Source organism: Bubalus kerabau, chromosome 18 (assembly GCF_029407905.1).
Source record: "Bubalus kerabau isolate K-KA32 ecotype Philippines breed swamp buffalo chromosome 18, PCC_UOA_SB_1v2, whole genome shotgun sequence".
In the NCBI taxonomy this organism is placed as follows: Eukaryota; Metazoa; Chordata; class Mammalia; order Artiodactyla; family Bovidae; genus Bubalus; species Bubalus kerabau.
In genome coordinates, this window is record NC_073641.1 from 10,450,193 (window position 1) to 10,464,816 (window position 14,624).

At 33.5% G+C, this 14,624-nt stretch overlaps 1 protein-coding gene across 1 annotated transcript in view; it reads right to left on the bottom strand.

Annotated features, from left to right (window-relative positions):
• The window catches only part of FCHO2 (FCH and mu domain containing endocytic adaptor 2), a 123,745-nt gene that overhangs the window by 29,444 nt on the left and 79,677 nt on the right, over window positions 1-14,624 (bottom strand). Inside the window, exons 12-17 of the mRNA XM_055555213.1 lie at window positions 10,844-10,904; window positions 10,391-10,563; window positions 8,260-8,271; window positions 7,883-7,907; window positions 6,023-6,065; window positions 3,516-3,610 (exon numbers count right to left, since the gene is read on the bottom strand). Of these exons, the coding sequence (XP_055411188.1) occupies window positions 3,516-3,610; window positions 6,023-6,065; window positions 7,883-7,907; window positions 8,260-8,271; window positions 10,391-10,563; window positions 10,844-10,904 (409 nt within the window). The remainder of the gene's footprint in view (window positions 1-3,515; window positions 3,611-6,022; window positions 6,066-7,882; window positions 7,908-8,259; window positions 8,272-10,390; window positions 10,564-10,843; window positions 10,905-14,624) is intronic.

Here is a 14,624-nt window from a genome sequence, read left to right on the forward strand (position 1 = left end):
ACATTTACAACATGCCAAGCTAAAAATATAAGAAAGTGCCCGAGTACGCACACAGAAAAACAAACAGTAGAGCTGAGAACTCTTAGGCAGCAATGGAGGAGTAAAAGGGAGCGTGGAGGTGGTAGGAAGAGACCCAAAGAAAAAGGCAGTTACACAGGAGTGAAAGCAAATGCATGGGGGCACGGAATTATCTAGAAAGCAGATCACATGGAGAGAGAAAAGATGCAAGCACAGTTCAGGCTGCCTGAAGAAAACAGTAGAACCCTGGTGAGAAATTAAGTTTAGCAGCTGCCGTCTTCCAGTCAGCACCGGTTCTTTCATGCTGCCCCCTTACTGTAAGCTGAATGCTGGAAGAAATGTGAAATAACCTGAGGGCTGGAATACTTCCTTGTGCGATGACACATTTACTTTAAAGATGTGTTCATTATCAACAAAACCAGCAGTGACCAACACTCAAGCTACTTCACGCCTGTGAGAGGGCTTAACATAGCAGAGGTAATAACACGTGAATACAGAACAAGTGGCATTTAGACTGATTCAATCCAAGCCTGGTAGGAGTGTCAAGTTCCACTTCTTCAAATAATGAGAATTTGCTTTTTGAGAAAAACTAACAGCAATACTCACTGACTTCACTGTTATAAATTAATCTATTAGTTGTAAGTTATAATACATAAATTATAAACAAATCTATCCAAAGCACCAGAGAACAAGAAAGTATTTTCATTCAGCTTTACAATGCAATCTCTGGAGTGCCTTCTGGGCTCCACTAGTAATTTTAACAAGTTCCTCAGTAAAGGAAATCCACCAACTTCGCAACCATGAAGCGAAAGAAAATTTTTTATGCTTCCTCGTGGTGTCATCACAGCAGGAGAGCAGAGAGGGTTGGTGGAATAGTCTGCTGATGGGTTTTCTAGACCCCAAATCTGACCTGGTTTCAAGTTAACATTGAATTATCACATGCCCAGACAAATCAATCTGGGAGAGAAAAGCGGAGTTCCTATTTTGTTCATTAAGAACAACAGCAAGAGAATAAAGCAACTGAAAACTGAAAACTAGAAGCAACAGGAAAATTCTAAAATTAAAATATAAATCTATATAGGCAAATAGTTCTTATTTCAGGTAGTATTATTTTAATTACTCAAAAACAGAAAATTTTAATAATACATGGAACAAGACAAGGAGCTCAAACTTTATATTAATTGTGGAAAATAATTATGAGAATAAGAAACTAAATTTAAGGCCCCAAAATATATAAAGCCAGAATTATTCTTTTTTTTTCCCAGAGGAGCAAAAGGTAATGCTAAGAGTCAGTAAAAGTCTAAAAGATTTGACAAGGTGTCAAAGTGATGGTGCTGGGTACTGTGTTCCTCAACAAGCAGTAAAACTTAAAACTGTCATAGGGAGTAAGACAGGCGAAATCAGTGTTGGAGTTGAGATGGTCTATACTAGCACTTATCAAAGGGGAGGCAGGTATGAGATATTTATATTAAATTTTATATACATGTTTTTATTATATATAAATTTGTATGTAAGTTATACATATATAACATCTATATGGTAGAAAAAGCAACTGAAAACACTTCTGTACCAAGCTCTAAGCATGTTTTTTAAATACAAAACACTGAAAGGTTTAATGTATCAGTTACTAACTGATAGGAATTATTTTCTTAAGACTAGTTTAGTTGAGATGGAGTCATTAATGAATTAACATTCTGGAGGGGACAAAAGAGAGGAGGGAATAATCTGACAACCTGGCCCATTCTAACGTGAAAATGGGTTATTGGTGTAGACAATGTTAAAATAAGGGAGACATGTACTGCAAAAAGAGGTGGAAGGAAATTTAAGACAAAATGCCTATTTAATAATTTCACTTACAGCCAGTCTTATGAAATAGAATCATCATAATGTATTCATCAGTTTTATCAATAATTATATCCTGTCCAGGTGAAGATCTAATAATAATTATGGGTGAAGACCTAATAATAATTATTGCAAGCAGAATAACTCTTTTCAACAGCACTAACATTCTTTAAAGGGAAAATAATATAGTATTTTTTAGACTTAATAGGAAGGTTTTAAAAAGCATATCAAAATAAATTTTAAAATAAGCAAAAATAAAGTTTTATCACTCCCAACCCACTAAACATCAAATGACAACTAAAGTATCATTTTTTTGTTTTACCTGAAGTTGAAAGTAATATGGGCAAAACATTCTTTAGACGGTAGCAAGGGGAAAAGAGCAATTTTTTGAAAAGAGATTGTGCTAAAGAAAACAGAAACAATGGTGGAGTTATGAAGAAATTTCTGTATGACGGAAACCTCTGTGAGAACAGACAATGTGAAAATTTTGATTAAGACCTTAATACAACTTCAGTTTTTCCTATACAATTATTTTACTTATAAGATCCATTAGTAAGATTAGTTTCCTAAAACTGAACAGTAAACAAAAGCCAAATGAGAAAGGCTATAATGCCACTTCAGAGTATGTTCAATTATCTAATGACTGGTTCTTGCTCTTCAAAATTCTCAATTTTTCAGTTAAGGTTGCCTAAAATCCACATAATTTCTAGAACTAAAAAACATTAGTTTCTAAACAATCCAACTGTAAATACTAGTGTTTATTTTAGTATTTATAGCAAAGTGTTTCAATGTAACTTACTGTTTTATCTGCCAGAGTATGATGAATTGAATGAAGATTCTGGAATTAGTAAAATCCAGGTTTGAATCTATGCCTCATTTCCTAGTTATACAGTGTTAGAGAAGTTCCTGATCATCTCTGAACTTTAATTTTTTCATATATAAAATACTGACAATAAAAAGGACTTCATGCAACACTTCCTTAACTCTAAATACTGTATCGCATTTCTGAAATCCCAAAGAAGTTTGAAGATCAACTTAAAGTGATTTTATTTTCTGTTTTTGAACAAGCGGTTTTATTAAACATGCTTTGATTGTTGACTAATGGGATTTTATATTTTGAAGAAAAGAGGAATTTAATATATTCTGTCCAGAAGAATAACTAAAATGCATTCATTAAATTCTTTTCATGCACTTCTTGGGAAGTGCTGAAGCCTTTCTGGAAAGCAGTTTGGCAATAAGCATCAATGGGCATACCTTGTGACTCCTGAATCTTGTACTGATAAATAATTATAAGGATATGAGACGTGTGGACAAAACCTGTTTTATCTATTAATGTCCATAACAATAAAAATTAGATGCAATTTGAATGTACATCAAGAATGGACTAGTTATATTAACACACATCTATGCAGTTGAATACTAAAAATTATTATTTGTGCAGTGATATACAAAGGGAAAAAAAGTTGGTTTTTGATGAATTTTTACTTTAAAGACATATGGTCTTTAATGTAAATTAACACATCAGTATACAATTACTTTTATATGGCAATATGATCAGAGGACAAGTTAAATTTTTGATAGTTAAGTACAACATAGAAGTAATGGATGAATCAGAAAAAATAACTGCTGCAGTTTAAAAAAATAAATATATTTACCTGATGACGATGATGAAGTTAATGAAGCTGAAGAAGATGAATCAAGAGATGGTCCAAACAGGGGGTCCCAAGCAAGTAAATCACTGGTCCCTTTCCTATCACAACATTTTAAAAAGAAGCATTTTAGCAAATGAGCATTTTATTAGTATAAAATCTAGGAATACATTTCATAGAAAGAACTACAACAGCAATATATATGATCAAAAAACTGGATGTTTTGCCAGTTGAATATATGAAGAACTTAATTAGCAGGTAAATAGGTTTAATAAACTGTATTAACTGCTATAAACAGAACCCTACAATAACATTATGTAAAGTTCTTAAGTGAGAATAGTTTAATCCCTACAAATTAAATCTTGTTATATTCTAATAATCATAGGAGCTGCCAGAATGGAAATTAATTTCAGTTTTACAAATGAAAAGCAGCATGGGGAGTCTAAAAGAGCTGCCTAAACTCACGGAGCTAACTCTATGGAAGTGTCAGATTTGTGAAATTCACATCTAGAACCCACTCTTGGGACAGAAATTTCTTAAGTGACATGAAATCAAATAGAAATTTTATAAGTTGATGAAGAAAGGGGGTAAAGGACTTTTTAAAAAGTATCTTTTAAGTACAGGGTGGTGGCTTAAGCCCTATGTATATAAATGACACTACAAACTTCAACGGTCTGACCACTGTAGTCAATCATGCACAGGCAGAATTTCTCCCTTGGTAATCCCTGCCTGGGCACACTGGATGTATGGGTCATACATGCCTTTTTATGAGAGGTTACCAAGACTAACTACAAAATCAAGAGCATGAACATTTTCGTTTCAGAAATCTCAATGTGCTGCATAACCAAAGGTTTTCCTCCACTAACCTTTGGAATCCTCGAAACTAGTTACTCTCAGGATTTCAATCTTGGCTCTTCGCTTTAATACAAACGTTTATATAAATGTTTCTCTTTTTCATTTTAGTCATACCCCTTTAAAGATGCTTAATCTCTATTCTGAACACCTGACCTTTGTACCCCCCCTTCTTTTTAAACTAATTTTCCCAACTTTACTGAGGTATTCTTGACAAATAAAAATTGTATTTATGCATAAAAATAAAATTAATCCCCACTTTAAAATAATTTAATGTATCAAACTACCATTATTTAAAATATTTTTTAGAAATCTGAGAAAACAGGCCCACGATAATAAAATATTACAATCACTTATAAGTAGAGATCTAATATCTCAACATGCACCCATATGGAAACACACTTATGAGAAAGTACAGAATCATAATTGTATAAATGATTCCTGAAAACAGTCTTAAAACACTAAACAACTTATCTTTAAAAATGAAAAATCAAATGAATACCACTGGTGTGCTCAATTAGTGCTTAGCTTCGAAAGTTTCCATTTCAAACTATCCATTTAATTAAGTCTACTTTTACTCATGCAATAAATATTTATAAAGTATTCTTACTAATATAGAAGTGAGGGAAAAAACCCATGCAACACTGGCTTAAAATATTTTTTCTTTTTAAGAACAACTGGCAACACATCTTCTCTCCTTTATCAACTTAATTGAAACATTTCGTTTTGAGGTTCATAAAGTATACAGTCTACTTTACAAAGTCAAAATTGAAGGAAAAGTGAGAGAATTTCCATGAGAATAACTAGTTGAAATATACATGCACGCGGCTGTATTTAAAATGAATAGCCAGTGTCCTACTGTGCAGCACAGGGAACTCTGCTCAGGGTTATGTGGCAGCCTGGACAGGAGGGGAGTCGGGGGGAGAAAGGATACATGTACATGTGTAGCTGAGTCCCTGCTCTCCACCTGAAACTGTCACAACACTGGTAATCAGCTACACGCCAATGTAAACTAGAGTTAAAAACAAATAGACGTGCATGACTTTGGGATACTATCATTTACTTACAACAGCAGTGAGGATCCCAAAGCCAAATACAGTGGAATGAATGTTTTTCTAATTATCATAGAAATAAATACTGTCAAATGAGAAATAATTTAAAACATCTAAAAACTCTTGACATTTCACAGCTTAGGAAATGGGATGAATATAAACAGTCTTCTAGAGTTAAAACTACAGAGAAAGTAAAACTCTATAGAAAGAACAGAAGGATACTTAAAATTTAAATGAAGTGGGGAGGAAAGGATTAAATAGGTAGAAGACACAGGATTTTTAGGGCAGTGAAATTATTCTGTACGATACTATAATGGTGGACACATGTCATTATCCATTTGTCAAAACTCACAGGATACATACAACACCAACAGTGAATCCTAATGTAAACCATACACTTTGGGGGTGTTAACAATTTGTCAACAGAGGTTCATCAATTGTAACTATGCTCCTCTGGTGGTGGATTCTGATAGTGGGGGAGGTTTGGCATATGTGGAGGCAAAGCATACACACAAAAACCTCTGTACCTTCCACTCAATTTTGCTGTGAACCTAAAATTTCTCTAAAAAATAAAGTCTATTTACAAAAGATTTTGAATGTAAAACTTACTCATTGGATGCAGCAGACGGCTTTGATTTTGTTAACTCTTCACCTAGTTAAAAAGTTGAAATATTATGAAAAAATTAATCCAATAAAATATTTTAATGTAAAGAGAACTACTACACACAGATCAACTTTTAAATTCTGATAATAACACACACACACGAAGGAAAGGAAAACAATCCTTTTACAAATTTTCTACCATTTAAGAATATTAAAATAAGAGCTGAATTTCTGCTGAACCTTTATCTGTAATATCTTTGATAAGAAATAACTTGAGTCAACTAAACCATCATATTTGTTAAACTGCCATTCATAAAAAAATATGGGATGCAACTCTAAAAATCAGAACAGATGTTTAAAAGCGTATGTACTACTCAACAATTTTAACTGATGAATCATGAAAGCATTTTTCAAGCTCTAAGATATTATTAGTGATTATTTTATTGACCAAAAGTAGATACTAACTCTTGAAGAACACCTTATTTTGAAAAATAAAATTTTTGTAACAAACTGGAGAAACAGTCTCTTTATGGGATAGTCTATTTTTCTACCTTCTGCATTTGTAACATGAATCATTTCATAAGCAACTGGTACCTGGGGGAACAGCATCAGTAAAGCAAAAGTTCTGTTGGTTCATAAGCAATTTTCACTGCACCTTAATGTTTTGCATCACCAAGAATAGCTGATGAATGCAAAACACATCAGCATGGGTAATTACAGCAAACTATGAGGAATAACAGGCTTCCCTGGTGACTCAGTGGTAAAGAATCCACTTGCCAATGCAGGAGGCAACAGGTTCAATCCCTGGGTTGGGAAGATCCCCTGGAGAAGGAAATGGGAAACCCCTCTAGTATTCTTGCCTGGATAAGAATCCCATGGACAAAGGAATCTGGTGGGCCCATGGGGTTACAGAAGAGTTGGATACTACTTAGCGACTAAACAATAACAAATGTGGAATAATTCCACATTGTACATAATGCCCATTCATATCACATTCTCCCATTTGGCTTTTCTCAGCCATATGTTTTGCCTCAAAGTGTTTACTGTGGTGTTCTTTATCTTTCTGCACTTTGCCCTCATCTTCATAACTCAGTTGCTGAAACTGAGTTTATACTCTTTTTCCTCCTATCCCCTATCAACAAACTACTCACCATTTATTTTTTAAAAGTATTAATGAAATCTTACTTTTAGTTTGGTATTTACTAGGAATTTAATAGATCTTTTCAACTGTGCTAGAATTTTTAATTACGACTGATGTCATGGTTTTTATTAGGCACTGTTCACAGAACTGCCTAACTTTGGTGTGGGCTGCTCAACTCTGTTTTTCCCACAATGTGCGCTATATTTGGGCTTCCCTGATAGCTCAGCTGGTAAAAAATCTGCCTGCAATGCAGGAGACCCTGGTTCGATTCCCGTTATGTTTAACTCATGATTCTGCAAATGATGTTACCATCCCCAAATCATTTTTAGCATAATTTAAGTTACTATACTAAAAACTTTATAATAGAAACTATAAATGAGATACGACTTAAAGACCAAGCTAAAACTCAGAAGTGCCTTCTGCTTCATGAAGTTATGATAGTTTAACTGTTTTATAAGCTTAATCAGAAGCTGCTCTTTGGTTTTGCTGATTTATGAAAAACGTGGTAGTCACGTATTAAAGCTTAAAGCACATCTTAAAACTAAAAGAAATAATACACATAAATTGTCTTCTGTTGCAAAATAGGTATACTTCTATAGTCTGTTGTTATGGTTAATGATTAGCAAAGGCCATTCCTACAACTACATATGTTAGGCTACAAGCTTAGCAAATTCTCTGATAAATTTTAATAGACTTAAAATAACCAATTTAAATGTCAAACTTACTAGATGAATTCCGATTCATCTGCACCTAAAATAGAAATGCAAAAACCAAGTGCCATCAAACAAATAATTTAATGTTTGTAATACAATTACTTGATAAAATGTTAACACTGAGAACATAATTTTAAGTTTTTCATATATTTGCTCAATTATAAACTGTATTTAGCTAAAAAGATTACAGAAAAAGCCTTTTGTTTTATAGTCAAAATATAACATGTGTACCCTTAAATAATTCAATAAAATGAAATGTTTTAAAATACTAGTACCTACAGCAAAATACTATGACTTGCTAATCTAAAAGCAAATATTTTGAAAATCAATGTTTAAATATACAATGATTTTTTAAGTCAATAAATAAAAATATAAAATTTTGCACTTACTGGGCTGTGTCTCTAGTAGTACATAGAAAGAAAAAGAAAAAGAAAAACAGTGTTAAAAAAAGGAAAAAGAAAACCACAGTATTCATTTCAGAGTTTGAAATATATTTCTCTGCTCTAACAATCTGTCTATTCCCTTCTTAATCGTATCTAAAATCTATACATATATACTTAAAAGACATACACTGTTGGAGGAAAAAACAATTTAAGCTAGATAAGCAAACTAGGCAACAAAATATACTCTCAAGATCCTCTTTTCAAACCTGATATTAACAATTAATTTTTCTGATTATTACTTATTTTCTGAGTATGAAATCAATATTCCTTTTAAAAAAAAGAAAATAGCACAAAGCATCAATTATCTCCCTACCCAAAGATGATTAATATTTTATTTCCTCTAGGCTATTTATTTACATATATATTTTAAATTATTTATGCTCTTACACAATAAAACTTTTTAATGGCTTTACAACTTCCTACTTCATATATATATGCACCATGATTTAACCTTGGTATTAATAACAATGGTAGAATAAAATCTCACTTCAGAAATATCTTTTTGGTGGAAAAAACAGTTCTCAAATTCTAAAAGTGTAAAGGAAATCAGTCCTGAATATTCATTGGAAGAACTGATTGCTGAAGCTGAAACTCCAATATTTTGACCACCTGATGCGAAGAACTGAATCACTGGAAAAGATCCTGATGCTGGGAATGATTGAAGGTGGGAGGAGAAGGGGATGACAGAGGATGAGATGGTTGGATGGCATCAATGACTCAATGAACATGAGTTAGAGCAAGCTCCAGGAGTTGGTGATGTCAGGGAAGCCTGGCGTATTGCAGTCCATGGGGTTGCAAAGAGTCAGACATGACTGAATGACTAAACTGAACTGAACTGATGACACTGGGAGAAAAACACTTTTTCCAACAAATACATATAAACTACTTAAATCTGCAATTAAATAATAATACAAAATGATGAGAATTTTTATTCTCCATTATCAAGAACAATAAGTTTAATATCAACTACAATAAGTATGTACAGATAAACTAACTTGACATTCTAAGACATGCCTTTATTCCCCACAGTTTAACATTTCTGAATTTAAAAGTATGACATCATTAGAAAGATCCATTATGTTGATTGTTTTTCTGCCTCAAAAGCTATCAAGTTTAGTATCTCAGAATTGAGGAATTAATCACTATCAACTAAGAATTCTTATCTGTGCCTTTTCCAGTATGAAAATTATGGAAAACAACCATTAATTACAGTGACAGGAAAAAAAAGAAGATACAATTTAATCATGAGATTCATTTTAATGGAATTCCCTTTTACAATAAAGCTTACCAAAAAAAAAAAAAAAAAAAAAAACACCCCAAAAATGGATGAAAGACTTTAACACCAGGTGAGGAAAAGGTTAACACTGTAGTTTACAAAATTCTGCCTGAGACATATAGTAGTATTTATAAAATACATCAATGGCAAAAATAGTGTATTTTCCATGCTTTCACTTATAACACATTCAAAAGGAAACAAAACTAAGCCAAACTCACAAACTCATTTGCCTGTATAAAGATTATAAACTGTATACTCAATAAAGCTAAAAATATAATAAATTATTTCCTCATCCAACATGCTTAAATTAACTATTACTAAGTGATTTTGAGGGTAAAGCGGCTGCCTGTAATGCAGGAGACCCAGGTTCGATCCCTTGATTGGGAAGATTCCCTGGCAAAGGAAATGGCAACCCACTCCGGTACTCTTGCCTGGAAAATCCCATGGAAGGAGAAGCCTGGTAGGCTACAGTCCATGGAGTCGCAAAGAGTCGGACACGACTGAGCGACTTCACTTTCTTTCACTAAGTGATTTTTAATTTTTGTTAGTCCTTTGATCCAGGTTTGATCCCTGTGTTGGGAAGATCCCCTGGAGAAGGAAATGGCAAGCCACTCCAGTACTCTTGCCTGGAAAATCCCATGGACAGAGGAGCCTGGTAGGCTACAGTCCACGGGGTCGCAAAGAGCTGGACACGACTGACTGACTTCACTACAAACTATCCAGACGCAGGTAGATGAGCTACTAAACAAAAACCAAAGGCTTCTATATAGTGAGTGGAAACTTGCTTATTTTCTTACTTACAGATACTGCTGGGGAGAGTGTTATATTTCCAATAGATACTTTTAATTCATCCAAGGAAGCCATTGTGTGATGTGAGTTGTTTGGATGCACAGGTTTGATTTCTATCCGATACTTCTTTGGTTCTTCATCTTCAGAATCAGAATCACTAGATGAGTAGAAATGGTTCTCTTTGGTATGTGAGTATTGGTTAAAGAATCGAGTTTTTAGATTATCTTAGTGCACAACCAGTTTTTCACACATTGATAAAAAGGAACAAAAAACTTTAAAAGGTAAGATGGATTTTACCAGAAATATAACTACTAACTTATTCATAACATATCAAATAAAGAAGATAGAGGCACATTTTATTACAATTAAAAATTAAAGTCTTTATTAAACAATAGATTATTTTGTTATAACTGTCTACTTATATATGCCAACACAATCCACAAGAATACCCAGATGGTAAAAGGATATCATTCTGATTTGCTTCTGGTTTTATACTATAGCCTTCTTCATCCACATCAGGAATGTTCTATGGGGAAAGAAAAACACTTTAACAATGGCTCCAACTGCCAAAACATTAAAGGTTATCAAAACAGCCTTAATTTAACTATTACTGAGGGATTTTACTATAATTTATCAAATATCAAGAGATTAACAAAATTACTAACACTATGGGAAATTATGTCTTTTTAGTTAGCTTCTAATGATACTCCATACTTAAGATGTCTAAAAGAGAAGAGCACCGCAAACCAAACAGGATACACACGGAAAGGAAGAGAACAGGTGTTCCACTAGGCATGCCAGCAGTTCTGCGAACAACCAACTTTTCACCCAAATCTTCAAAATGAAGAAATAAAAGCATGGGGTTGTGTGTATCATGGAAGAGAGGAGGTAAAATCAGAGGACTGACAGTTTGAGTACATGGAAATACATATCAAAATTACAAAACAAATAAATAAAAGACTACCAAGAAAATTTCAACTATACTAAAATACCATCTTTTACCCATGAGACTGGATAAAAATTCAAGTTTGAAAATACACTCTGTTGGCAAAGCTGTGAAGAAATGTACTTTTATATTGTGCTGGTATAAATACAAAATAGTACAATTCACACAGAGAGAAAAACAGCAGTATCTAATAAAAATATTTACATGTTTATTCTTCTACCCAAGAGTTCCTTTTCTAGGAATTTATTCTGAAGATATACCCCCCAAGAATTTAAAAATATACATGCAATAAGGTTATTTGTAACTCACAATTTTGGAAAGCACAACATGTCCAAGTATAGATGAATAAATTATAGGTGTATACACAAAATGAAGTACTATGCAGGCATTTAAAAACAAAAAAGATGAGAAGTTTTTATGAACTGATATGTAGAGACCTCCAGGAAATACTGCTAACTGAAAAAACCAAGTACAAGAGAACATATATAGTATACTACCTTTTAAGTAAGAAAGATGGGGAAATTTAAAATTTAACATATAGATATGTTTATCTTTATTAAAAAAAAATACTGAAAAGATAAATAAAATAAAGCTGATTCCAAAGAAGGAAGGGCAATGAAGCAGAAGGGATACAGAAGGGTCACTTCTCTAAAAATGCTTTTATAGTTAGGCTAAAGACTATAAAATGTATGCTCAAATGGATCTGAAAAATATTAAAAACACATGCACATATGCAAATGTAGTAAAAAGTTAAAGGTATACAAGTGTTCTTTGTACTAGTTTATTCTTGTATATATATTTTTTGAGGTTAGACTATATTTCCAAATTAAAAGTTTTTGAAAATGGGGAGGAAAAAAGGACTGCCAAGAAAAACCAGGGTTTACCAGTTGTATGTAACTGGACAGCCAATGGCCTTCCCAGGTGATGTAGTGATAAAGAAATCTGCCTGCTAATGCAGGAGACAGAAGTTCAATCCCTGGGTGGGGAAGATCCCCTGGAGTAGGAAATGGCAACCCACATGAGTACTCTTGGTTGGAAAATTCTATGGACAGAGGAGCCTGGTGGGCTACACACAGTCCATGGAGTCACACAGTCGGATACGACTGAACATGCATGCAGAGGACAGCCTATATCATTTCTACTGGTAAAGTTTCCCAGTCTTCCTCCAATCACTGGTTGAAGCTCAGCAAGAGAAACATGAGGGATTGCTAATCTAAGAGGCACAGCACAAGGTTTACACAGTTTTAGCTTCCAAGTTATAACAGTATAAACCTTGTGCTGTGCCTGTTAGATTCTAATGCACCTGCTGCTGCTGCTGCTAAGTCTCTTCAGTTGTGTCCGACTCTGTGCAACCCCATAGACTGCAGCCTACCAGGCTTCCCTGTCCTGGGATTCTGCAGGCAAGAACACTGGAGTGGGTTGCCATTTCCTTCTCCAATGCATGAAAGCGAAAAGTGAAGGTGAAGTCGCTCAGCTGTGTCCGACTTTTCGTGATCCCATGGACTGCAGCCTACCAGGCTCCTCCGTTCATGGGATTTTCCAGGCAAGAGTACTGGAGTGGGGTGCCATTGCCTTCTCCCTAATGTACCTAGCAGTGAGTTAACAGACTGGATTAAAGTTTAGAAGTGAAATATCTAATACAAGGTAAAGAGCAGATTCCACAGACAAAAAGATGACAAGTGATGTAGTTATGACCCCAGAAGTAGAGCACTTTCTTTGAGTTCTGTATGTTGCTTGCTAATGTGCAAATAATACTTAAAGTGCAAATAATATGCAAATGATACTTTAAAGAAACCTTGCCAAATGTGGATTCATTAAAAATCAGAATAAAAAAGTTTTTTTCAAAATACTTTATTTGTATTCTTGATACCCTATAAATATAGCAGATATTTTATCTCCTAGAGGTTCTATGTGGGATCTGCTACTTACCCTATTTTAAAATTTGTTTACAATACACTATACTATACAATGTACTAATTTAAAATAATACAGAGCTGTTTTCTATAAGACCAAATAAACTGCTTTGAATCAACCTCCTGCAAATTACATCAATAAACTCTGGTCAAAATAAACAAAAACATCCATCTGAAGACACTGGAGAGTGACCCATAGTAACCATCTAAAATGATATACAAAGTGATATGCTTCAAAAAAGAAACAAGAAAAACAAACTATAAATCCAAGTGAAATTCTAAAAACAAAAGGTTCAAATAACCCACAGCAAAGTAGGAAAAAGAAAACAAAATTCAAAGACAGGTAAGAACAAAAACAAAAAATTAAATGGCAGACAAACCCCAACATGTCAATAATTACATTACATATTAATATACTATACACATATATATCAAAAGACAGATTGACAGGATGGATTAAAAAAACATGACCCATATGCTACCCATAAGAAACTCACTTCAAATAAACAAAAAGAGGTAGGTTGAAAGGAAAATGAAAAAGTATATACACCAGGAAATATTCATTTAAAAAATAAAAATGACAGTGACTATTTCACTATTAGATACTAATAAAATAGACTTCAGAAAGAAAAATACCAGTGTCAAAAGAAAACATTATGTACACAAAGATCTGTACACAATTGTTCAAAGTAACATTTCTAATAGTCAAAAATTGGAAACAACTAAATATCCCACAATAAGTGAACAGACTTTGGTATACCTACATCGTGGAATACTATTCAGCAATAAAAAGGAAGGAACTATTTATACATGCAACAGTCTGGAATAATCTCCAGAAAAGGGTGCTGAGTGAAAAAATGTCCATCTGAAAAGGTTACATACAATACAATTCCACTTAAATAACATTACTGAAATGACAAGTTTATAGAAATGGAGAAAAGATTAGTAGTTGCCAGAGGTGGTTGGAGGGGGGAGGGTAGTATCAGAAGAAAAGTGACAGAAAAAGGGCAATTAAAATGAAAGATCCTCCCAGAAATCCAGCAATCACACTCCTAGGTATTCACCCACTTGATAGTAAAACTATTTTCCCACAAAAACCTGCACACAAATGTTATTAAGCTGCTTTATTCATAATCACCTAAAAGAAGCAGCAAGCAAAATATCCTTCAATAGGTAAATAAGTAAACTGTGGGACATCTATACAGTGATACACTCTTCACTGCCAAAAAAGGAATGAACTATGGAGTCATGCAACAATATGAATGTCTTAAATGCATATCTAATATTCCTAGGGCAAAAGAATCCAGTCTGAAAAAGTTATATCTTATAAGATCCCATTTATATGACATTCTGGAAAAGGTAAAAATATAGAGGTGATAAACAGATC